The sequence below is a fragment of the Phaethon aethereus genome, assembly GCF_964289735.1.
Source record: "Phaethon aethereus genome assembly, chromosome: 6".
In the NCBI taxonomy this organism is placed as follows: Eukaryota; Metazoa; Chordata; class Aves; order Phaethontiformes; family Phaethontidae; genus Phaethon; species Phaethon aethereus.
The window spans coordinates 13,992,992-14,016,882 of NC_138580.1; the positions used below are offsets into that span (position 1 = coordinate 13,992,992).

The 23,891-nt window shown below is 45.7% G+C and overlaps 1 protein-coding gene across 2 annotated transcripts in view; it reads right to left on the bottom strand.

Moving 5' to 3' along the window:
• GLI2 (GLI family zinc finger 2) overlaps positions 1–23,891 on the bottom strand; it is a gene marked incomplete at both ends in the record, with an annotated part of 143,504 nt that overhangs the window by 31,725 nt on the left and 87,888 nt on the right. For both annotated transcript variants that reach the window (XM_082001859.1, XM_082001858.1), the window contains 2 exons: positions 5,818–6,009; positions 7,677–7,879. In XM_082001859.1, the coding sequence (XP_081857985.1) occupies positions 5,818–6,009; positions 7,677–7,879 (395 nt within the window). The remainder of the gene's footprint in view (positions 1–5,817; positions 6,010–7,676; positions 7,880–23,891) is intronic.

Below are 23,891 nucleotides of genomic sequence, written 5' to 3' on the forward strand. Positions count from 1 at the left end.
GAGCCCAAAGCTCTGCATATTGGTGATAGTGGGTGGCAGTCTATGAAGGTCAATAAAAAATTTCCCATCGGCCTTTGTCCCTTGCTGCCTCTTATTAGAGAAAGTCAATTCCAGATACATTTTATAGTGTTTTAACTGGAGCACACTGGCCCTTCCATACCATTTCATATACAGACCCAGATACATTGGCTGTCATAGGCTCAGCTCTACACACAGGAGAATAAAAATAACCAACCTATTTTTTAAAATATTTTACAACTGCCTGGAATAACTTTTCAGTAGAAAAAGCTTGACTTTACAGCCACATTATCTTTGCAGTGTAAATATAAATGCCACAGCTCATAACTTGAAAACCATTTCCCTCCTGGAGGGGTTTAAATACCCCATTTCTAAACTAGCAAGAACTCAAGGCTGAATTTTTAAGTGACACTGGCCAAATGTCCCAGCCCAGTCATGCAGCCAGCCTAGATCTGGGAGGAAAGTCCAAATTTCTTGGTAAAAAGGTAAAAGTTTCCTTGGCAGTTTCCTACAGGGTCTACAAATTATTACATCCATGGGTTGCTCAGAAACTGGGTTTTTCTTCCCCAATTTAGATTTATCCACAACAGGCCGGTCTCTTATTTTTAAACATGTGTCAGCTTGTGGTCTGACTCCTGTGGCTGCTCTCAGTGCTGTCGTGCCAGATCAGGATCAGACCCCGCGGGGTTCATGTGGGAGGCGGGAGCAGAGGTTCCTGCTTCCAACCACTTGCCATGGCTGTGGTCCATCAGAGGGACTTTAGAAGAGATGGTTTTCCTGGAGGGAGATTTCAGACCTCCATATTGCATTAGAAGTAGTGGCAGCAAAGCCATCCTGAAAGGAAACGCCAGGCACGCAGTGGGAGTTCCTTCAGGGCAAGGAAATCTCAGGCATCTCTTTACGGACAAACACATTGCCATGATCTTGACTGCAGAAGGACATCGGGGGAATCTGTTTCCAAACGGCCGAGCCTGTGAGGCACGTGGCCTGCAGCTGGCTCACCCCCCCACCGCACTGACACACAGCTAGAGCCACCTTATCCTGCATCCCCTGTCCAAGCCCCTGGAAAAATACAGCGTTACCAAAGTGGTCCCTCTTCCTGGCTGCTCACCAAGAGAACTCCACCCAAAGCGTACAGAAATATCCCCCTCCTCCCGTCGTCAGATTAAATCCAAGGGCAGCATAAAAACGCAGGATGAACCCTTAATCAATAAGTAGCAGCAATAAACTACAAACACTCTTTGCATAACCAGTTCCTCATTCCCCTCTCCGCTTCTGCAGCAGCAGCACACGTCTGCCTTAGACTGCAGCAGATGCTGGACATTTGTTCTGGCACCAGACGTCGTCCCGGGATCCTTCTTTCTTCCCTCCCCAGGGCCCGATCAACTTTGCAGTTCAAGGAATACTAATGCTTCCCTCAAATCCTCGCTGAAAGACAAGGCTACATTCTTCTACTCCCAATCCACAAGGTAACTGTTTAGACGACCCAACTTGCATATGTAAATTGAATTCTTTAGAAACCAGAGTGCAGCGGGATTCCAGACAGAGTGCTTATGGGATGCTCTGGGACTTTTTCTCTCTTCTGCACATATTTTTCTGGGGAGGAAAACAGCATTGCTGGCTAGAAATGGGTGGGAAACCTTTTCACATTCTCTGAACCTTTTCTGAGATTTCAGCAAGTTTCCATTCTGTGCTGGGACAAAGAAAATAATAATAAAAAAATCTTTCAGAGTTTTTAAGGAAGCGACTACAGGGCGCGCCGTCTGCCCAGAGTAGCCAACAGCCGGCTTGTTTGGGAAGTCATCTACGATCCAGCATATCCAGACTGCAAACCCCGAGCCGCGGGTCCCTCAAGCCCCAGGAGAGGCACTTCTTTCCTAGGACACCATGAGGCTGGGCTCTCTCCATCCATCCTGACAGAGCAGTCACTTCGCATAAACCTGCTGAAGGAGAGTCCTGAGCTCACCTCTCAGACACACGCCTGCTGACTGCAGTAACCGCAGGGCTGCACTGCCAGCCATGTTCCTTACCCTGATGGCTATTAAATCATTTACTTCAAGTAGAAAGGCTCCAACAGCACTGACTGAAAATGGCCAGTGAAGCTGAATCACTGTTTGACTTGGGGGAATAAAGTCCTGCTTGATGATTTGCCCACATCCCAGGCAGCTGCGCCAGCCACTGGCTGGTTGGCTCTCCTGGGCTGAACAAAGCCTTTTCCCAGTCAAACTGCTGGTCATGATCAAGACATTCATGACTGCCATGCACCAGGCAGCATGAAAGAGGGCAGGGATCCCCCCTCTTTCTCCACAACTGGATAAAATGCCATGACAGCACTTCAGGGTCATCCCTGCTGTTGGTAACTATAAGGTTGCACAAACACATCTATGCAGGCCTCCTGACCTGAGTGACTACCTCTATGCAGTGCCGGTTGGACCTAAGTTGAACTCAAGACCTTTTTCCCCCATTCCCTGACTCAGTATGGACAACCCATTCACACTTTTGACACCGTGCAAATAGAAGTGATGGATTTAAAGACAAACTCTGCTTCCCACCCTGGCCATCAGAATCCATATTCTGAAGATCTGCATCTTGTTCCCAGAGCTGCCACTGCTCTGCTCACTGATCATTTGATCTCCTTTCTCTTTGGTGTCTCCAGTGATGAAATAGCTTTGCTTTGTACAGTACTTTGAGATCTTCTGATGTATAGGGCTATAACAGTACAAATATCAAGCCAATCTGGATATGCTCCTCTTGAGAACAAATGGCACCTCCTGAAGGGCTGAGGGCAATCACAGAAGCCCTTGTGCTTAGGAAGAAAAAAAGTGTCGGATGCACTAAATATGCTCAGAAAGTTGTAGTCACCTCCATGTTCATCTGTGCATGTGTTCGTAAAACATACTCATTGACTGTCCCATCAGCAGTGTTGTGACATTGGAAAGCAGTTAACTTCTGATTTGAAAGTGTAAGCTTTCCAGAAAATGGATTTAAGGCTGGATTCAAACTCCACTCTTGGATTTAGAGTCCCTGTTTTAGCGACAGCATGAAAAAGGACATCTAACTGCAGGGTTATTTAGTCTCCACTGGCACAGGCCTGAAGACCCCAACAGTCTGGTGCATAAAACCTAAATTTGGTCTACTTTTGTGATTTAGCTACTTCTAGCTGCACAGTGGAAACCCTGCTAAAGAGATGCAGCTCTGGAGCACCCTAGCTCAGTCACCATTGAAACACTCAACAGACCTGACACGTGATCAGTACCAACAAGCTCCAGCCGACACTGATGCCATAGACCCTTGCTAGCTACCTAACGGGACAAAAAACCACTGACAAACATGGAGGCATTGAGAAATTCTCCTCGAAATGCAATTACAGCAACCAGGAGGGCCCAGGTACGTGGCTGTGGAAGAACTACCACACTCAGTGTCTAGGGCTCCTATGGACCTGCAGATGTTTGGAGGTGACGTGACACTGAATAGGTTAGTTTTAATACATGTTTATCTGCTTCTTTTTCTTTTGCAGGTGCCAGTGTTATCACAGATGTGTGATAGTGCTGCATGTGGCTTGACAGGAGCTACCTGAATTTTCAGCAAACTAATTCTTGTAAAGTTCTCGTGTTCTGGGGCTCTCTGGGAAGAAAAGGGCTCTGAATGAAAGATGCTGTGAGGTAGTGACTCATTGGGGTTTTATGCATGTTACTGATATTCTTGTCTCAGAAAAGCACCATAAGAGGATGCTTTATTAAATTATCTGTTCAACTATTTACTTAGTCCCCGCTGATTTAAATTTTTGAAATAACTTTCTAAAAAGAGAGGGAGACTGGTTCCTCAGCCAGTGTTCCAGAGCCATCCATTTTAGCCGCCGCCTTGATAATGCACAATTCTCTCTCCTCTCTGGCTGATGGATAAACCCAAACACATGGACAAGAGACTGGCTGCTGCTCCTTTTCACATTTTTAAAAAGTAGCCTTCCAGTGTCTCCTGTAATATCTTCATGATGTTTGGAAGTTTTCATCTCACTTAGAGCATGTGAAGGCCCAGAAAGGGCTTTCTAGTTACTCATCAACAAAGTTTTAGCGAAAGATCAAAATAAGTGCTTGGCGAGCCCTGGCTTTCCAGTGAGCGATGATTATGAGCTTGACTTCACGAAACCGAGACCTTTGATACGTGATTTACTCTAGAGCCGTTTTCAGGAGTAGGCAAGCAGGAAGAGAGTCTTCTGCCAAGGGGAGTATCTCAGACGACCTCAGATAAAGACTGATCTTCAGCAAACCAGAGGGTGGGTGTCTTGGTGCGCCAACGGTCAGCCTATGCTAGCTGAAAACAGTTGTGTTTGCTTCCCTTACTGGCTGTTTATCTGGCACTCCAGTGAGGCACCGCTGGTCAGAGATGGACTAATAAGGAGGCAAGGAGGAAGGAGTCTTGCTCATGAGCCTGAGGAGAATTGGCAGGGCTGGTTTACACCCATCTGCTATAACCACAGACATTAACTCTTTGGAGGGAAGACAGAACAGTCTTACTGACCACTTGCTTTGTAGCAGAGAAGCTCAGAATATATTTTGGGTGCTAGAGACAGGATGGTACCAAGGAACACGTGCTCTCCTTTTCAGACTAGGAACCAGGTTCCCAATCAATCTAGGAATTGGCAGCAGAAAATGACTATTCAGGTAAAACTTCCGCAGCAGCTGCAGATGAGAAATTGTTTTTTTGTTAGAAATATCTATAAGCCCCTATCACTGAACAGCCAGAGCAGCTTTTATCATTCTAAACCAGTCACTTTATGAAGCAGCAAGACCGCAAAGTCTTTCATCTTAAAAGCTCAACAACAGAAACTTTGAAGCTGTAATGAAATGATGCAGATCTCCACTCCAAAAATTATAATGGTCCACAGGCAAATCTGAAGGCAGCCCAGGAAACAGAAACCAGTATCTGAAAGTCAAGCCGAGATTTCTCTTTCTTGCAGCAGAAATAATACCCAAACCACCCTCTGTAATATATGTGCAAACCCAGGCCTTACAAGACATGGCATGAAGTGAAAGGAAAGAAATTCCTAACGGCTCTGAAAATCACTTGGACCTCGGGTACGTTTCCACAGGGATTTTACCCATCTCACCAGGGCAGTGGTCAGGTCGCAGCGGTGACTCAGCACCACAGCGCCTAACATGACTTTATTTCTTCTTCCTTTAGCCAGTAGCCATAGCTTTCTGGGCTTATAATGCCTGATACTAGCATAAATACCACATTCCTGTAATTTTCTCAGGAAAAATTCCTGAAATTTCTTCCACAAAATACTAACATGTCCTCTCTACCGTGGCTGCCCATTAACATATTTTTTCTCCTTGGGGACCTGAGAGGTTTCAATCAAGATGAGGAATCCATCATCCTGAGCACAGCTAGGATGGAAACAGCCAGCCTTTGCCCCAGACACCAACCAGGCTAAACCCGGGGGCAGACAGGGTGGGTTGCGGAGCTGGAGCTCACCCCCCAGGAATGGTGTGGTCCCCCGTGGCCAAGGCAGCAGGATGGCAGCAACACCCTGCCTGCTGGACCAACCCACCTCCTACCCGTGCAGAAGTCATGCCATCCTCCCAAATAGACCACAATGTATGTATTTCAAATTATGTATATTTTATACATATATATGGAACAAGGCAACCTTTTCAGCCAAAAATTATAGTGCAGGTCTGGTGGGTTTCAGCAGGGCAGAGGGACCACATACAACAACCTCCACCTGGAGCACAGCCCCATCCATCTGTCCCAAAATTTCAGTCGTGCCGGGGAGGACCCAGACCACTCGCTACTCACCGTCGACAGGGCTGAGGTAATCATGGAGGTGGGCCGTGCTGGCTGCTCCCCCACTCTGCATCAGAAGGTCCCCGTAGGGGTTTGGGTGGCCGGCCATTAGCGTCATTTGGTGGTAGTAGTCGGCGGGGTTGGCTCCTGGTGGTGGTGGGGGCAGCCCGAAGAGACCTCGCTCCTTCAGGTGCTCATGAGCCACTGCCGGAGCCGTGGGCGAGGAGAAAAACATGGGGAGAAGGTTCCCACTGCAACGTTAGACCTCGGCGCTGACGTTGGTGGCCCTGTCTCCCCCCCGCACCCCCCGCCAGCCCCAGCCGCACGACTCTGCGTAGGGCTTTCGTGACGTGCGCTTGGGCGTGCTTCCGCGGACAAAAGAAACTAAGCTGGGGCCTCTGCATTCCTCCATTTCCGCAAATTTATAAACAATCTCTCATTCCCCCTTCTAATAATCCTCCCGTTTGGACGCAGCCGGCACCCCGGGGAGGGGGGAGAGGGCCCAGCCTGCCGGCAGCAGTAACCCTGTCAGCATTAACATCCCTGCCTATTAGAAAGGAAAGACAAATGCAGCCCAGTTCCCGATAGCAGTGCGAGGAAATTAAAGCCAAGGTCTAATGCATAGAGCTAGGTTTAGTGTCTGGCAGCATAAAACCATTTTGGCTGCCAAAGCCAATTATGCTCACTTTCTCCCAGCTGTAATTTTTCAAACCTGCCTCCCCACCCACTTGCTCCATTAACTTATTTACCACTGCCTTTAAAAAAAAAAAAAAAAGGAAAAGAAAAGCAACCCAAAACACAATGCCTTTTCTTCACAGCAAAAAATGAAACTGGCTTTGGAAGGGGAGCATGGGGCAGAGCACATGCACGTCAGCCACCAGACCTCTTTGTGGCGGGTGCTGGGAGTTCAGAGGACGTTCTGAGGGAGGGAAGAAGGTGCATGCATCTCTCCATCACCCTAGTGATACTTTTTTAGCCATAGAAGATGGTTTTATGCTGCCAGACACTAAGCTGGGTGCCTTGCCGTTCTCCGGCGCACTTTGCTTTGCGGTGGAGAAGGGCCGCTTGCCCTGCAGCAGCCGGGGAGCCGAGAGATGCTGGGGTTTGCTGGGTGTGCGGAGCCTGGGACCCCGGGACCCCAAACCCCAGCTGCTCCCTGGGCACTGAGCCAGCTGCCTGCAATGGTGTAAATGAAGCACTTCTGATGAAGTAAGTCATGACTTGCACCTCCCCAAGTGAAAACAAAGTTGTGCATTTTCCCCTTTCTTTGCTTGGCCATTTTTGACCCCAGCAAACTGACACAGGGTCTGCTTGGAGAGCATCCCCACCTCCGCGTGCACCCGGCGCCAGCTCCCCGCACGCCCTCGCCTTCTCCCGAGAGCTGCTGCGGGGCAGCTCAGGAGTAAAGAGGAAGAAAGTACGGCTCCTCTCCTTCACCCGGATGCCATCCTGCCCCGAGACACAAAACCAACAGAGGAAAACACAGCCGGCATTGCCTCATCTCAGCAACATCAGTCCCAGCCAGGCCAGGCAGCCAGAGCCACTGTGAGCCTCTCTGGGGGAAGCAGGGCTCCTGGTAGAGACATAAGAGCGGGGAAGCTCGTAAGAGAGCCGAGAGCGCTGCAGAAAGGAACATACTTTAAGCAAAATATTTATAATATGATCCAGTGGTAATAGCTATTCTCACGCTCTGCTTTCTCAGTGCAATGATGCAAAACAAATGTGTAGTTTAAGGCAGGGAAGGGGGATGCAGCTCTCCCACTTCAGAGAGCAGCTGCAGAGCCTTTGCAGCTGTGAATCCCAGGGTTTTAGGGAATTTTGGTGCTGGTGAGCTACAAAATCGCTGCAGTGCCAGTAGCACAGCGTCTTACCGTCGGCAGGGCTGAGGCCCCTGGCAGCAGAGATGACGGAGAGTGTGGGGCTGCTGTGGACGGAGCGGAGGTAGTGCTCCATGTGGGGTGCCACGTAGGGGTGCGGTGGGCTGAAGGGCGACTCACCGGGCCCGGCAGAGTGCGGAGACAGGCGGATGAGGGAGATGTCGGAGATGACAGGGCTGCCGCTCAGGGGAGGAGGCCTGGGAAGGAAACAGAGACACGCTGTCACTCACAGCCTCTCCGGAGCGGGCATTTGGCACCACCTGCACAGGCCAGCTGCACGGAGCACACCCCGTGCCGGACATTTCACCCCGTCTCCTTGCACGGGAGGCTGGCTAGATGAAGAGGTTCGAGGCGAACCCAGGGTTCGCAAGCTCCTCGCTGACCCTGGGTATCCAGATGTTTAGTGCTATCACATGCAGACAAAGTCCTGGACAGGGCTGCCTGTGAAAGGACGCAAAAGGTGCGAGGGGCACTTATACAATCTGGAGGTGACGTGCTTTGCTTGGCCAGCGCCAGAGGAGCAGCCCTCCCTGCCCACGTCCATCACGGCTTGCACAAACCTCCTTGACAGGCCGGCGGCACGGTTCAGAGGGCAAAAGTTCAGGAGAGGTTTTATGGCATGCTTTCTGGGGGCCACCTCTGTTAAATCCCTCAGATCTTCCTCAGGCCAAATGTTACCTGAGAAAGAAGGCAGTAAATGCTGAGGGATTCAGCAGGTAACCAAAAAAAGAGTCACAGGCGTGTTTCGGCACTAGAGCAGTTTCCTCTGGGTGAGCAAAGATGGAATAGAAAGTGCATGGACATCTCCCAGCCACATCTCCTACTGTAACCTCCAGTCTCTTAGATGAACCACAGAGGGTGGAAGGAGGGGAGAAAAAGTTACACACCCTGACCTGAAAATCTGAGCTAGACACAAAAAGAGGCAGAGCTGTCATTAGGCAAAATGAAAGAGCAAAATCTGCTTTGCATTAGCTCTCTCTGTACTCACAGACTGCTGGAAGCAGAGCTGCTGTGGAGATGCAGGTCAGGGAAGGGACGGCATTTGTCCCTGGGTGGGTGCTTTGGCAAAGATGGGGGAGGTGGATGTGCACCCCATGGAGCTGCGCCCCAGGCACAGGAGACCATGGGGATTTGGGGTTTCAGAGGTCAGGGATCTGGGATGTGGGCTGAGTGTTACAAAGGTTCTTTCCTAAGAATATCCAAATATGCCATTAGCAAGTACATGTAGGATCCATCTCTCCATGCACAGGCAACCACAAACACAAGGGTCTGAGCTGTTTAGACATACCACCTGCACCTCAGGATCTCGGTCCCACCTGCCTTATCAACAGTTCAGGTGCATTTTAATTTATTTGTAATACTTGCATATCAACAAAACCACACAGAAATGTAATATAAACTTTGCAGTCTTATTCAGCAGTTTACGAGCATGTTTGTCTTCGTTTGATCTTCCACGTGTTTCTCTGTCTTTCTGATAAATTAGTAAACCTTGTGGCTTTTTGAACACTTTCTGCTGATGGGTAGTAAATTAAATGCCTTTAAAAATATTTATAGATCAAAGTACTTTCCTGTAGCAATACTCTCTGTGGCTCACTAGTGTGAAATACAAGGCAGTGAAAACCTATCAGATATAAAGGATTTGCAGAGATGCCCTACCACCGACACACACACACACTCTTCGGACTGAGACCAGGATTCCACTAGAGGAACACCCACCAGCATCAAGACTGTTTTCTTTTATGGCACTGAAAGACAAACTTATGATGGCATGGCTATTTCAGACCTCATAATCTCCCCACCTGCACTGATATGGCATTTTGTTACCAAAATTATGGGGTGACCAAAGTCCCTCTCCGAGTCACTCCAGTGCCTCTCACCATGACGTCAGCCACGGCAGCGGCAAGCTCGGGAAAGCTGCAGCCGAGGCCGCCGGGGCTGGTTTCTGTCGAGGCTGCTAATAAAGGCGGCCGAGCACGGAGCCGACCAATTTATTTCTACCGGGGAGGAGGGAGAAGTGAATCAAAGTCTCTGTTCCAGATTTAGTTTCAATTCATTTCTAATAATCTCCACCGCCTCATCTGGAAAAAATGAAACAGGATTAAAAAAAATGATGTCATTAAGAAAACATCTGACTAATTTTTCTTCTGACGAAGACTTAATATAAGTGAGTGGGGATGTAAATTAAAAGCAGCCCCAATCTTCCCTGGGCCACAGAGCCTGCCTTAATACATAAGCCATGAAAGAAGTTTTCTTACATATACAATAAGTTCCCTCTTTCATCAGTACTCACAGCTTCTCCCAAAAGGGTTGTGAACTTCTTTGATGCAGGCTTCAAACTATGTATTACCAGGTTTATGAGCCTTCGGAGCCTCCGCTGATCAAACTGTGAGGCCGACATCTAAAATGTGTATAACAATATGAAGGGTTTGCTGTTCATTTTCTCTGTGCTAAATTGGGCAGAAATGCTGGAGTCCCTCAGAACAGGAAAACTCCACCCTGGCCAAAAAGGTAACACTGGGAAAAAGATCAAGAATTTACCCAAAATGCATGCAGCTGGACACCCAGGCAGTGTTTCAACATGGGGCTGACCATGTGTGTAAAGTCTGGGTTGGAGAGCAGGCTTTTCCTTTCGGCTCTGCTTAAAGCCTCTCCCTGACACATCTCTCCACCTGTGGACTAGGACAAACATACTGCCAGCCAGGTCTGGCTCCTGTAAGCCCTCCCAGGCAGGGATCACATCTCTCCGTTGCGCACCTATGATTCTAGCAAAGCACCATCCCATGGTGCAGTATGTCCCAAAACATCATGGCTTCCAGTAGCTGCCTACCAGCAATGGCTCACTCGGCCTGAGGGATCTTCTGCTCCTAACTCCCCAAAAGTTTGATTTTCCCCCCTTTTTTCCAGTTGTGCCACTGGCATTATTTCTTATCTAATTCTCAAGCCCCAGACTGTGCCATCGCATCGGCACTCTGCAAATACACAGCGAGAGGCAGCCGTAGCCTCACAGGTCTGCTCCTAGACTGGCAAAGGGACAACAACCAGCTGCCGCTTTTTAGAGGGGGAGACGTGAAGTGATGCGGGAGGAAGGCAGTTCTGCTCCCGCACCCGGCTCCCCCCCGGGCAAGCGAGGCTCCCCATCCCCATGCCCCAAACGCCACAGTGGGACAATCTCCAGCTTGGTGCGGTGAACCAGCTCCTGCAATGGTGCCACGGTGCCAAAGCTGGGTTTCTTCATGTGTCAGCAGAGCTCCCTGCCCAGACCCCCGCGGTGTGTACATCACTCCTGGCTCCCTCCCTGGATCCTGCGGATGGCATGAGGAAAATACCCCAGTGCCTGGGGGAGAGCTCCCGGCTCTGCTGAAGCCAATGCTGTAACAATCTCACTGTCTTCAGCGGGACGAGGGATTTCACCTGACCACATATATTTCTGGTGAAACTGGGATTCTGATTTTCAAATAAGCTAAGGGAATTGGGTGTCCAAACGCCATTAAATTTAATGGGAGCCAGGGGCCTGTTTTCCCTGTGGCTCCGATGAGAAGCCCAGGTTCTATAATTAATGTTCAGGACTTGTAGAGCAATTTGCATCTCTGACGAAGCACACGAGCCCAGATTCATTTCCTCCCCCACCCAAGAGAGGCTCCTCCTTCCCCACTCGCTAAAAGAGGGAGATACTGGGGTGAGGGAGAGACTACCTGACCCCATTTAAGGGCTGCGGGACCTCACGGCAATGTTGGGGGCATGCACGCTGCTGAAGGTTTTACAGAGCAGGTCTTTACCAGTGCAGTCGATAACCATCCTCAGAGTGCAGAAATCCACATCCTATTTACCTGGCTCCAGCCACCTGCAGAGCAGGACCATGGGGCAGCAGGTGCACGCAGCAGCAGAGAAGCACAATCAGCACAAGGAAAGCAAACAGCATCTGAGATGTGACACACACTGCTGGTGGGACACTAGGAGATTTTCAGTGTTTTCCCAGGGGCTGGTCACTCCTTGACTGTCCTCCACTGAGGAAAAGAGATCGGCTTAACTTTCCTGCTGCCTGGGTTTTCCTGAAAGGAGCACCAGCTTGTCTGCAGTTCCACAGTCTCATCGCAAATTCTGGGGGAAGAAGCTGGTAGTTTTTTTTTTGGAAAACAAGGCAAAAAAATTCAGCTCGTGGTTTTCAGTGAGGTGGATTGGACACCAGTGTGTCCCTGCGTGTGCCTCAGAGCCTGGCAGGCACTTGCTCCCGACGCCGCTGCTCACGGGAGGTGTGTGTGCTGCACTCGATGGATCGCAGCTGGACACAGCGCTGAGAAAGGATCCTCGTGGTCCCACGGCAGAGGAGCAGCATCATCTCTGAGGAACTGGGCTGGGCTTTTGGGAAGGGAAACCCCTCAGGGACTGGCAAAACCAGTGCTGGCTGCTATGAAAAGGGCCTTGGGGTGACTTTTCCTCATCCCGCTCTCCCCCTGTGGTCATGCACCAGCAGTCCCCAAGTCTTGCATGGTGGAGATGCGGCACCGTCTCCCTGCTGTGGCATGCAGGTCTGGAGCCTCTGCAAGGGGCACCCAGCAATGAATGCAACAGTTAAAGAAGTTGCACATTTCTGAAATAATCTCCACCAGTTAAATAAAACCCAGAAAAATGGGGACAATTAACCAGCACTAATGTCTCATGACTAGTCTAAGTTGATGCTTACTGCCAAATACATTCATTCAGTGCAAAACAAAAGGCCGAATACTTTTCCATATGCTTAATGGAATATGGACACTTGCAGGCAATTGTTTTGCTGTATAATTAAAAAAATGCATAGCTGCTACACAGAGATGGAAGCTAGGAACAGAGCTGCTCACGGGGAGGGGTATCAGCCTGGTAGAGTTTTGCTATAAGAAAAAAGATTTTAAAGCCAACAGTCCCCTCTAAATCCCACATAAAAATCCTTGCTTTTGTTTTATTTGAAATAAAACTTCCTGGCCTTGTTTTTGCAAGTCCTGTGTACCCAGAACACTACCCAAAGTCTGCACGAGATGGAGGAGAGCCATAAGGATGCCCAAAAAAGGGACTGTGCTCGTGGCAGACACTCTACATGTGGGATGCCAAAGCTATACCCAGCAGGAAACCCAAAATGCCCCAGGATTCATGCTAAATGATTCAGTCTAAACAGCTCTCGCCAGCCCCTCAGCTTCACCTCTGTTTATTTCTGATTTAAAGTCCCTTACAACAGGAAGGGCGAGAGGTCATGACACTTGTGCAGTACCCTCAGAATTAAACCCCACGAGGTCCCTCAAAACAAGGTACCTTTCGGAGGTCAAACCTGGGCCACAACTATCGAATTCACATGGTATTTGATCATTCACAAAGATTTCCCTCCCTCCCATTTTTTTCGGCTCCGAGAGCGGAGGGTGCAGCAGGAGGAGCAGCATGGAGCCACCTCGCAGCCACCTCTCCTCCCCAGCCCCTGCCAGGGAGCGCGGGGCAGCCTGGTGATGAGTGACAGGGAAACACTCACACTTCCCAGCTCTCTCGGCATTGCAACGAGTTGTTAATTATCCAGTAAAGTGACCTCATGCTCAGATATAGGGCTATCAACTCGAAGATGTCAGTTCACGTGTCCCTCTAGGAGGAGATCAGGGTGGGGACCCAGGAGACATTGTCGCTAACGCCCAGCCATCCCCTGCCGGGATGCTCAGCACAATTAATTTTATTTATTTTTCCTGTGTTTTCTCACCTATAAAATGGGGTTAATAATAGCTTCTCTCTTTTTCCATACCCACAAAAATGAGTGTTATAGAAAATCAGAGCTACCTTTGCTAGTTCAGGAATTAATGTACTCACTCAGGAGAAGTTGTGAAGCTGGACAAAAATTGCTAAAGCTTTCTGCACAAATTTAATGGGCGTGCTTCGAGCAGTTCCTGTTTTCTCCTTTTCCCTCAAAAATGGCTTTGAGGCATGGAAAACATGCAAAATAAAAAAATGATATTTTAACAGCAAGGGCAAGTTCCCATTAGATGGGTTTATGAAGGGAAGTGGTAAAGTCAGCACTGCTGCAAGACTTTATGGCAAAACTAGATGTTTTTCTAAAAGATGGGCTCTAAGTGTACTGCAAGGTGTGGAGTTTTAACAGTAGGAAAGAGTAATTTCTCCCACTGTAGAAATTAAAGGGGGGAATCCTATGGCCAGTGTCACAGATGTCAGATCAGATAACTGCAGTAATTCCTTTGTGCTTTCCTTAACAGATGCAAATCTCTGAATATAAAATCCTTTATCTGTGGATTTGTGGTTTGGGCATTGCTTTGAGAAGGATTTAGGTAGACATTATGAAAAATCCCACCATGTATCCATCAGCAATGGTAGTTGTCTAAATACCTTTAAAAATCATGCCTTAAAGTCTAATCTTGTACCACTGAAGTCAAAGGAACCTCTGCCACTGAGGGAACAGCCTCCAATTGCTCAATTCCTCTGTTTCCCACCTGCACCATGGAAACAGTGTCATAATCCAAGGTGGGTGCCATTTCTTAACACAATTTTTTTTCCATCCTTTAGAAAAACATATTCAAGACTTAATGCAACTTCTAGTGTATGAGGTCAACTTAATATACTTGCCCCAGGTAAGAAAAAAGATTTTTTTGTTTCCAAATTAAAAAAAAAGCTAAATATCTTTCATTTTTCCTTTAAAAAGATATTCAATTTTCAAATATACCTGACTTCAATCCTAAATTTAAAATATCTGAAACCAAGAACAAATGGAACAAAAGATTTAACTTCACCTGATATGAATATTATTATTTTTTATCAATGAAATCAAAAGCCTTTTGGTTTAGAGCTTGACATTTTTTTTTTCCATCTGAAGTCCACCAGAAGTTAACAGTGTTCTTAAGCTCACACGTTGTTGGCAGCATCATTTGGAGGGAGCCAATTTGTGAACCTAAGTACAGGAATAGGTCCTCAAATTAGAAAGTCTCCTAACTACATATGATTTCTTATTGCATTTATGTCACATTTATCACAATGCAGGCCTAGTTTTGGCTGACACTTGTAGGCACAACTGCAACACAATAACAACAACAATATCAATATTTGCTTTTAAAATGGAAGAAAAATGCAAATTTTTAGTAAGTAAGGTTGCCCTCCATTATACAACATACAAAGAAGCAAGACATCAAAGGTAGAAATTAGAGTTGATATGGGACCTTCAAACCCAAATCAAATTAGTGTCTTGAGGGAGAGATCTTTGATTTAAGCTTAATAGTGGTGATTTTTTCTTGGGTTGTTTTATACTTAATCAGCCACACAGCCCACTGTGCAGACATATGTTCCCAAAGCACATCAAAGCAAGTAAACATTCTGTTTCAGATCCTAATATCCTTTTTTATCCAATTATCTTACTTACATGATCTTTTAATTTAAGTTCTGAGAGCCCACCTTTTCACACAAGCTTTCCTTTAGCAACGGAGGTAGAAGGATGACCAGCTCAGTTCTTGTGAGATACCCACCAAAAAAAACCCACAATGAATAAATCAAAGCGCAGCAGATGAGTCTCTAAGACAGTTTCTTGAGAGATTAATGATGAAAGCCTTCAGAGGAGAAGCACATTTTAAGAAGGGGAACTTCAAGGAAGGTAGCTGAGGGGGCAAGAGGGAAGGAGAGTAAGAGAAAAGGCATGAAAGAAAGCATGGATAAAAGTGCAAGAGCCAATGGAAGTAGTTCAGTGACAGACCGAAGGAACAATGCAAACCGGGAAGCGTGTGAACTTCAGGTTGAAACCACCAGGCACGACAACTTGATTCCAGTAGTCACAAAATTTGAGAGCTGAGGTGTCAAAACACCGTGGCTCAGGGCGGGGAGGGGATGAGGGCTGGGCAGCAGTATTGCAGATGTCTGGGGGAGCAAGCAAGGCGGGAAGCAGTGGGGAATGAGATGGGAAAGGTGTAGACATGGACCAGATCTTGATGGCAGAAGTGAGTAGGAAGCTGAGGGAGATAGGAGAGGATTCTGTGCTGGTGAGGGCATGCGGGAAATGGGTGTTGGAAAGATGTGTTGGATGCGACAGCCATTTCTCTGCATCTGATTTCCCTGGGGACACATGTTGAGGTTATTAGCACTTTCGAGCGAATACTTTGCTTGTAGCTGTGAAGACACTGGGCTTGGGAAAACAAATGGGAAGTGTATGTGTGTGGGGAGGAAATCTAAATTTTTGACCCCTGCCTAATGTCTTCTTGCCATGTTACATCTGGTTGGGGGCTTTTCTCCCTTAAAAGAAAATAACGTTCAAGTGCTACAGAGGGGTTTAACATTTAAAAGGCTATTCCTATAGTACTTCTGAAAAGTCCCTTTTGATGTTATGCCAGCACTAACCCGTTGTGGAGAGTGCAAGTCAGTGGCAGCAACACCACCAGAGTGGGGCCCATGGAAGAGTCAGGCAAACCATAGAAAATGCTTATTCGTTCATTACACTTTAAATCTGCCTTGGCTCTATACCCGTCATATCCCAGAAAAGCAAAAAAGGACTATTCCTCTTCATCATGACTGTAATACAATCAACTGGCTGCAGCATTACTCTAACCAATGTTAACTAACACAGTCTATGTTTGACATCTATAATTTCATGTTAACAAATTAGGTAGACTCCTGCATTTCCTGGTACCTTGAATGCCCAAGAAGCTCATAACTTTTCTTTATATGCAAAATGTCAGGGAAAGGGCAAACAATGTTATGCCAGAAGACCACAGCCAAATCACTTGGTTGGAATGCGCTGTAAATCACAGGGTGAATGGAAAATGAATCTTTGTTCCAGGACAGCGACTTCCAGCTTTAATGTTGCTGCTAATACACTCCTCTTCTATTGGGAATGTCCTCTTCCCATAGTCCAAGGTCCTTAAATCCGATAACTAAGCAAGACACCAAGGAAGAAAAACCTACACCCAACTAATTATAAAATGCCTGAAATGTCCTATTTCTCTTTTCTGAAGCACAGGGAAAAACCATTGGTGTTCAGGCTGTAGAAAGATGTGCTTGCTCTAAGCAGCAGAACACTGTTGTAACCAACTGGAAGCAACCAGAAAACCACGGTTAACAAAGGGGAATAAAAAGAAACGAGAACGGGAACAGCACAGATCTCTACAAAGCCTTTCTAGACACAGAAGTCAGAGGAGCTCTGTATGTCGAGGCGACTGTGGTAGCCACACAGAAACACATCTCACACACATGTGCACACACCACAGACACGCTGCTGGCATGCTGCGTGTGTACCTGCCTCTGGTGCATCACAGCATAAAGAAGTAAAAGACATTCACTCCTATAATAGCAAAGCTTTTGGCTGGGGCTCCCTGGGTTTTCTGCAGGAATTAATTTTACTGGCATTTGACACATTTTAAACAGCAACAGCACTCACAGTAACCTCCAAAGGGAAATATTCCTGAACAATATATAATAAATACATTGATTTCTAATAATAACCATCTGCCCTAAATCTTCTTGCTGACAGGTTTAGTTGGACCAAAGGCCCTTTTCACATCTACTTCATGACAGTTCCCATCACTACATAAAGACTTTGAAGTGCCCTAACGTGCAGTAAAATGCGAGATAACCTACCAAACTGTCAATATTTCTTCACTTCTAAAAGGAAATGCTAATGGCACTCAAAGAGCTCAAGATGTAATGTAAGATCTGAACCAGCAGGCTGGCTGATCTAACCATCCTTTCTTTTGCTACGAGTAAGCTGAAAAGCAAGCAATTACATGGTGAAGAGCAGAACTAGGTAAAAGTTTTTCACTGATATGACTGCAGGGAGAAAAGCTTTTTTATTCCAAACAAGCTTTTCTCTTGGAAATGCCTGGAATTTTCTGTACAAAATAAAAGATTTAACAATAAGTTAGCTCTTCCATTTTAATTTCTTCTTTTTAACCTATCACTTTTTTCCTTTCCCTTTTTTTATCATTAGAAAGAAAGAGAACCAGAATGAAACACGTATGTTTGTAAGATCTAGACAACATTCAGCTAGGAGTTAATTTTTCATAGGGAAAAGATGAACCCAAATAATTCAGAGAAACCTGAATCTCTCTACAATTGACTGTGATAAACAGCTGGCATTTCTCTACCAGCTCTAGCCTGCAGTGTGAGACTGAGAAAGACCCTACAGCAGGAGAAACTAAATGCAATAAACAGAAGCCCAGTCATGTGGTAAAACCCTGGCGCTGCTTGCTGAACTGTACAACTCCAACAGACTTCATAGGAGCCAGGATGCTCCCCACCCCCCAAATCATCATCTGATGGATGAAGTGTTTTATATCTCGTCATCTACGTACCACCCGAGAAGCCTTCCTTACAAAACCTTTTTGTTCCCAGATCCGTTGGTGTCCTTCTCTACAGATGATCTCCTATTTTCTAGTTTTCTAATGACGCAGGAAAGTATAGCATATTTATCAAGGAAGAAATAGGGATCTGATGTTCCCCAGCTGTTTATTGCTGAAAGTTTACACTAGTGCTTTTCAACCTGTGGTTTGCAAAACCCTTGGGAATCACAAGAAAACTCCTTCAGGTGTTGTGAAAAATAGCAAAAAAACCCCTACAAGCCTCCTGTTTGGACTAAATTCACTATACCATGCTTCACAACCTTGCTGGAAAATTTTTAGGGAGGTCACAGACTGTAATAGCTTTTAAACCCCTTATTGACACTATGGTTCCCCAAATCAATAAAAATTACATACGAGATGTCCTCAGAGTAACCACCGAGCACCGCCCCAACCCACCCAACACCCACCGACGTCAGCTAGCGCCAGAGCATGCATGCGTGATTTAGGCATCTTTGCTACCCCAGAGCTGAGGTAACCCCATCTCCTATGTCAGCAGCGCCGTATACCTATGGCAACATCTCCCTCCCACCACCGTGCAAAGGGAGACCTGTGGGCCTCATCTTTCATTCTCTTATCTCATGCAACTATTCCTTATGCAGACACATTTCTGTATACAAATCCCATTATACTTGACCCTCGGTTCACCCTGTTTCCATTACAACGTTGTAGACTCAACCAGACTTGCTCCAGTGCCAACTCTGTGCTGTCATTCCTTGCGCAGAGTGGTAATAAAGAAATCACTGTTTTAAGCTGACAAAGAACAGATTTCTTACTAAGTAAACACTGATGTTTTGGTAGGGAAATTAAGTTATAAAATTGTGTCTACAAAGGGAGACCATACAGATGGAGTTTGTTAAGAGACAGCAATACAGTCAACAGTGGTTAATTCAATTGCCTGCTACTTATCAGATTTTTTTTTTAAAAAAGCTTATCCAGCTTTTGTAAATGCAAATACAGAAAAACATTTCAAAGAGTCGTTGTCGTCTTAGCTGTAGAGCAATGCACACACGCACACGTCCTTTTGAGGCCGAAGAGCCCGTCCTTGAGCATCTGCGGTGCTTGTGTCGGGGTCCAGCGGGTATGGCACTCGCTAGCCGGGCAGGAGGGTATGGCTGAGCACAGCACAGCTCATCACCATGCCACCATCCTCCACTGACCTCCATCCTCAGGGCTGGGCTGTGGCCCCTCTTCCCCTGGCCACCGCTCTTGCCTGCCTTTCTGCCTGCTTGGTGCCCCACACCAATTTTAGATGCCCCAAACCTTCCTTCAGCTCAGGTAAAAAACAGGGCACTAAGCTCAGCTGGGTAAATATAGGAAATTCAGTATCTCCAGTCCTCAGCTGAGCCTTAAATGACCCCAACCTTAGATGTCACATCTAATTCCTAAAAGCACCGGGTTGACGCCAAGCCACTGAAGCTGTTTCTCTCCTAAATGCAGCAACAGCAGAGGCACAGTCACTCTTCACTTTCCCCTTTCCAGGGAATTTCAGCTGGGTTTGTGGTGTTGCCTGAAAAATGTTGGGTTTTTTTTTTTTCAGCATCTGTGCTGGCAAAGGCTCCAAGACATCCTCCTCATGCTAACAGTTCTGATGACGGTCCATACTGCTGGACCAGGAGCGGAAACAGGAGGTTCCTCATCACTCCACAAACCTCAGAGAACACCCTTCTTGCATCTCACCAAACACCAGCTTATGCCATAAAACATCTAAGTAAAGAGAAGGATGAGACCTCCAGCCCTGTTTCTACTCACTCTGCCAAGGCCTCCAACCATGCAGAGCCAAGGAAGAGGTGGCTGCTGTATTTGCATGGCCAACTGCAGGTGCTCAGCTTGCACATTATAACCATTGCTTTCCACAACAGCAGCCAAAGTCTCTTTGAGATGATACTCTAGTCTGAATAGAACCTCAATGAAAGCAGGTATGTTTTGGGGACAGTTTAAAATGACCAGAGTTGTGGATTTTTTAAAAAATATTTTATCAAGAAGGATAGAGAAAATGATTTATTCTTTGCATAAGATAAAGTTCACTATGGGATTCAGTGTGTAGCATGATGTAAAGTCTCAGGTGAGCCAAAAGGGGTTAACATTGTGTGCGCTTTAAATGATGCACTTAGTCAATAAAACGAGATGTGCTTAGATTGGAACTATGTAAACACACTCATTTTATTAATATAAGGTAAAAACGTAAAAGAGATATTGCTGGACAATTAAGTCACCAAGTATTGGTTCTATTTAAAATTCAAGAGAAGGGATATTAAACATACTCATATTTAATTAAAACATTTGCAGTGGCTTTAATAATTCAGCACAAAATTTTATTTAAACATTTCTCTCCACTTTTGGAAAAGGCAAACATAGGACCATTGTACTGTGGTCTGGGAATGAGAAAACAGAACTGCTCAGGTGCAGTGGATTATTTTACCTGTTTAGACAATACAGCGATGAACAACCAAACCTGGAAATCAAATCTATGCCAAAATCCTAGCAGTGAGGTTTTCCATGTTGTAATGGCTTTTGAAAGTCCCATCAGTCATCTTTTTGCACCTTCAAGTACCTTTTGCAGCCCAAGTTGATTTTGGTGGGGTGTAAGCTCCTACATGCATTCATTGTGAGATCAGGCTTCTGATGGAATTTTGATGTCTAAATACTTTTGGCTCAGAGTTTACTTTGAAATAGGACTTAAGGTCCAGCACTTTGCATGTTTTGGGTTTTTTTTAGTTGTAGCTGTTGCTTGATTTGCTAAAATAAGCAAAGGATGTAACAGGTGAAAATAAAAAGGATTTAAAAAATATTTTATTGTTTAAATAATCTGTAGTGTTATTAGTAACCAGGAAATTCAACTATCCAGAACTGAACTTCTAATATTAACAATTCCTTTTATGCGTGTCACATTACAGTGCAAGTTTTAAAGCTATTCACAATGTAATGGCAAAATAATTACTCTTACCCAGCACTGCAGTACACATTTGGCACTCATGAATGCTGTAAGGATTAATACAACCATTCATATCTGCTATAAAAGAGCTTCTAGCCAATAAAAAAAAGTACAAGAAGGCACAAGCCATTTTCTAAGCTCAGTTATAGAGTATCTGAGGGACAGAGCAAGTGCAAGAACAGTTGTAAGGACCTGTGGGTAGGAAATAAACTTTTAATTACACAAGTCCCACTTGAAAGCTCTCATTCTGTTGTTCAACGAAGCAGGACAAAAGTTTGACGAGCCAAAAATTATGAAGAAATGCAGCTCACGCTATTGTACCCATGGATTTTTACTGGCATATTTGTCAAGCTTTTGTGACACTCCCAGTGATGCGAGATTCCCTGGCGGCACCATCTCTATCTTCCACCATCTCTATCAAGAATAGCTTCTAAAAGTCTCCAGTTTAATTTTAATCGCTCCTGGACTCCAGAGGCTCTTCCATTTGGAACTCAAAAGCAATCGGGGGAGTACAGACCACGATGCACTGTAGGCAAGGAGATTGTCTTTCAGTCTAACCTTCACTCACTGAGGATGATAACAGGAGGACATTAGACTGAGACCTTGCACTAGTAAGTGAAGGAGACTAGACGCACACAAACACATGTACACACAAATCCTTACTGCACTGGGACTTAATAGAGAGCAGCAATTTGCCCTGCCTGGGAGAAAAGCCACCAAAGAACACATTGTTGGTAGGGTTGGGGTTGGGTTTATAAATGGCAAAGCAATGAAATCAATCACAGCAACCAGAGTCTGGATGAAGACCAGTTTGGCAACGTAGTCAAAAAAACAAATGAAGGAATAGGAAACCACTGCATCTGGTGCAAGATTTTGAGAGGAAGCATGATCTGCTCTCCAGCGAAAGGCACCTCAAGGAATTTTCTGTCCCTCAGTTTGTGCCATTTACTCACTGAGTCCCTCTGGGAAAGGTCACTCACCCAATATGCTGCACCAGTATGACATACCTGAAGCAATGTGACATCCATGTTGCAAACAAAGCCCAAGTCTCTGCTCACCATCTGTTCTTATCAGAAACTGTCACATAATTCACCAGAAATGCAAACCCTGCCACAAAGAGATCAAGAGTAGAGAAACCAGGCTAATAGGATCCTGAGGTCTATCAGCACATCAGGACCTGAAGGGAGGGAAGCTACAGCTCACAGCAGTCCTACCTTCTTCACATTTGGCAGAAGCCAGCTCTTAAAAAACCCAAACAAACAAACAACTCTTTGAAGAACGTCTTATTCTTGCGGTAACACTCATCTCAGCACTGACGGGATTCAAACCAGACGTGGTCGAGGGAAGTCTGGAGTCATACCGGGTTTAGATCTTACATGCCAAAAGAGGTCAAGACCTAGCCAAGCCTTGAATAGATGACTTGCAGAGAAAAACCCAGGACACGGAGGAAGTGGTGTTGGTGGAGAGTGCCTTTCTCTCTGACTCATTAGGCAATGCCATATGACAATGCTCTGGTGAGGAATATGGAGCAGCCTCCATTTCCATCCACTAAAGCCCAAATGTCCAGTGCATTTGTCCTCAGTTAAGGTCCTGTGGGACTCTTAAAATAGGTTGTAAAATATCTAACCTGGCTCAATCACATTTTAGTCTCTCATACTCTGGTCACCTCATTGCATGCCCTAGGGGAGGGCTTGAACTTTCCTGACCTAACCTGAAAATTAGTTTGGTTATGTGTGCATGTACAATTTCTTTTTCAAAGATGGCTGGAAGTTTATTTGGAGTTTGGAAATCTTCTATTTTTTCAAGTGAATAAAGTGGTTTGGGGTCTCATTTATCTCTTTAGAGACTTCTACTGGAAATAATATACAAACAGGTCATAACTATTTAAGAGTTCAAATGTACTAGATAAAACTTTGCAGATACCTCACTTTTCATCAGTTCTTGGCATTACTTCTTACAGAGAAACAGTTGGGCTGGAGGACTAGGAAGAAAGGGAAGAAGCTAGAAATAACTTTTATATGATTTCTCACCTGGGAACAGAAAGCAAAATCCTTTCCACTGGTCTACAGATAATACAGTTATGCACCCTGACCTAGTCCTTAACCATACCCTGACCCCCAACAAGATGCCATCACAAAATGGGTGCCTCATGATCAGGGTAAAATGGCAGCAAAAATCTAATTTTTGTTCCTTCCAAGGAACAGAAAACATAGTTGGCTCCTTGAAGGTCTTTTCAAACAATCAGGACCACCACACTATCTGATCTGAGTGGTGATCAGTTACTTGAAGCCGCACCACAAACACTGTTAATTCCTTGAAAATTTGCTGTTCCTAGGAAGCAAACACCAGGACATGTCCTCATGGTACTGTTGTGACTAGGCTTTGCCAAGTTAGCCTGTTTGACATCAGCCCCAGGATCTCTGTGATGATGCTGGACTCACAGCAATGTTATGTAGAAGTAGCCACAGAGACGTAATCCCTTTTCATTAGGCTTTGACTTCTATGTTTCCAAAATTATCTAAAGAAACGTTACTGAAGCAAAGCCCTTTGTGAAAATACCAACAAATACTCCATTACTGTAACAGGTGTGAAGTCAACTGTCAAGTCCATATTGTCACATGAAAAATCTCTAATATAAACTATTTTTACAGCAGGAATACACAAGTGGGATTTAGCAGACATTTCTGTTTTATGGCATCTTCAGAAGAACACCTTTCTCCAGGACAGTATGTGAACATGCATTTAGGTTCCTCTGAAGTCAACAGACCTAAGCAGGTATTTCTATTTAAGCATATACTTAGGTGTTTTCCTCAATAGGGAGAGACTTTAAAATAGTTCTGTAGCCTAGATCACTTTCTGTATGTCCCTCTGCCTCATCAGCTCATCATTTCTTTTCAAATCTCTTCTACAAACATCTCTTCTTCTTCTTTGCTAATCCCCATT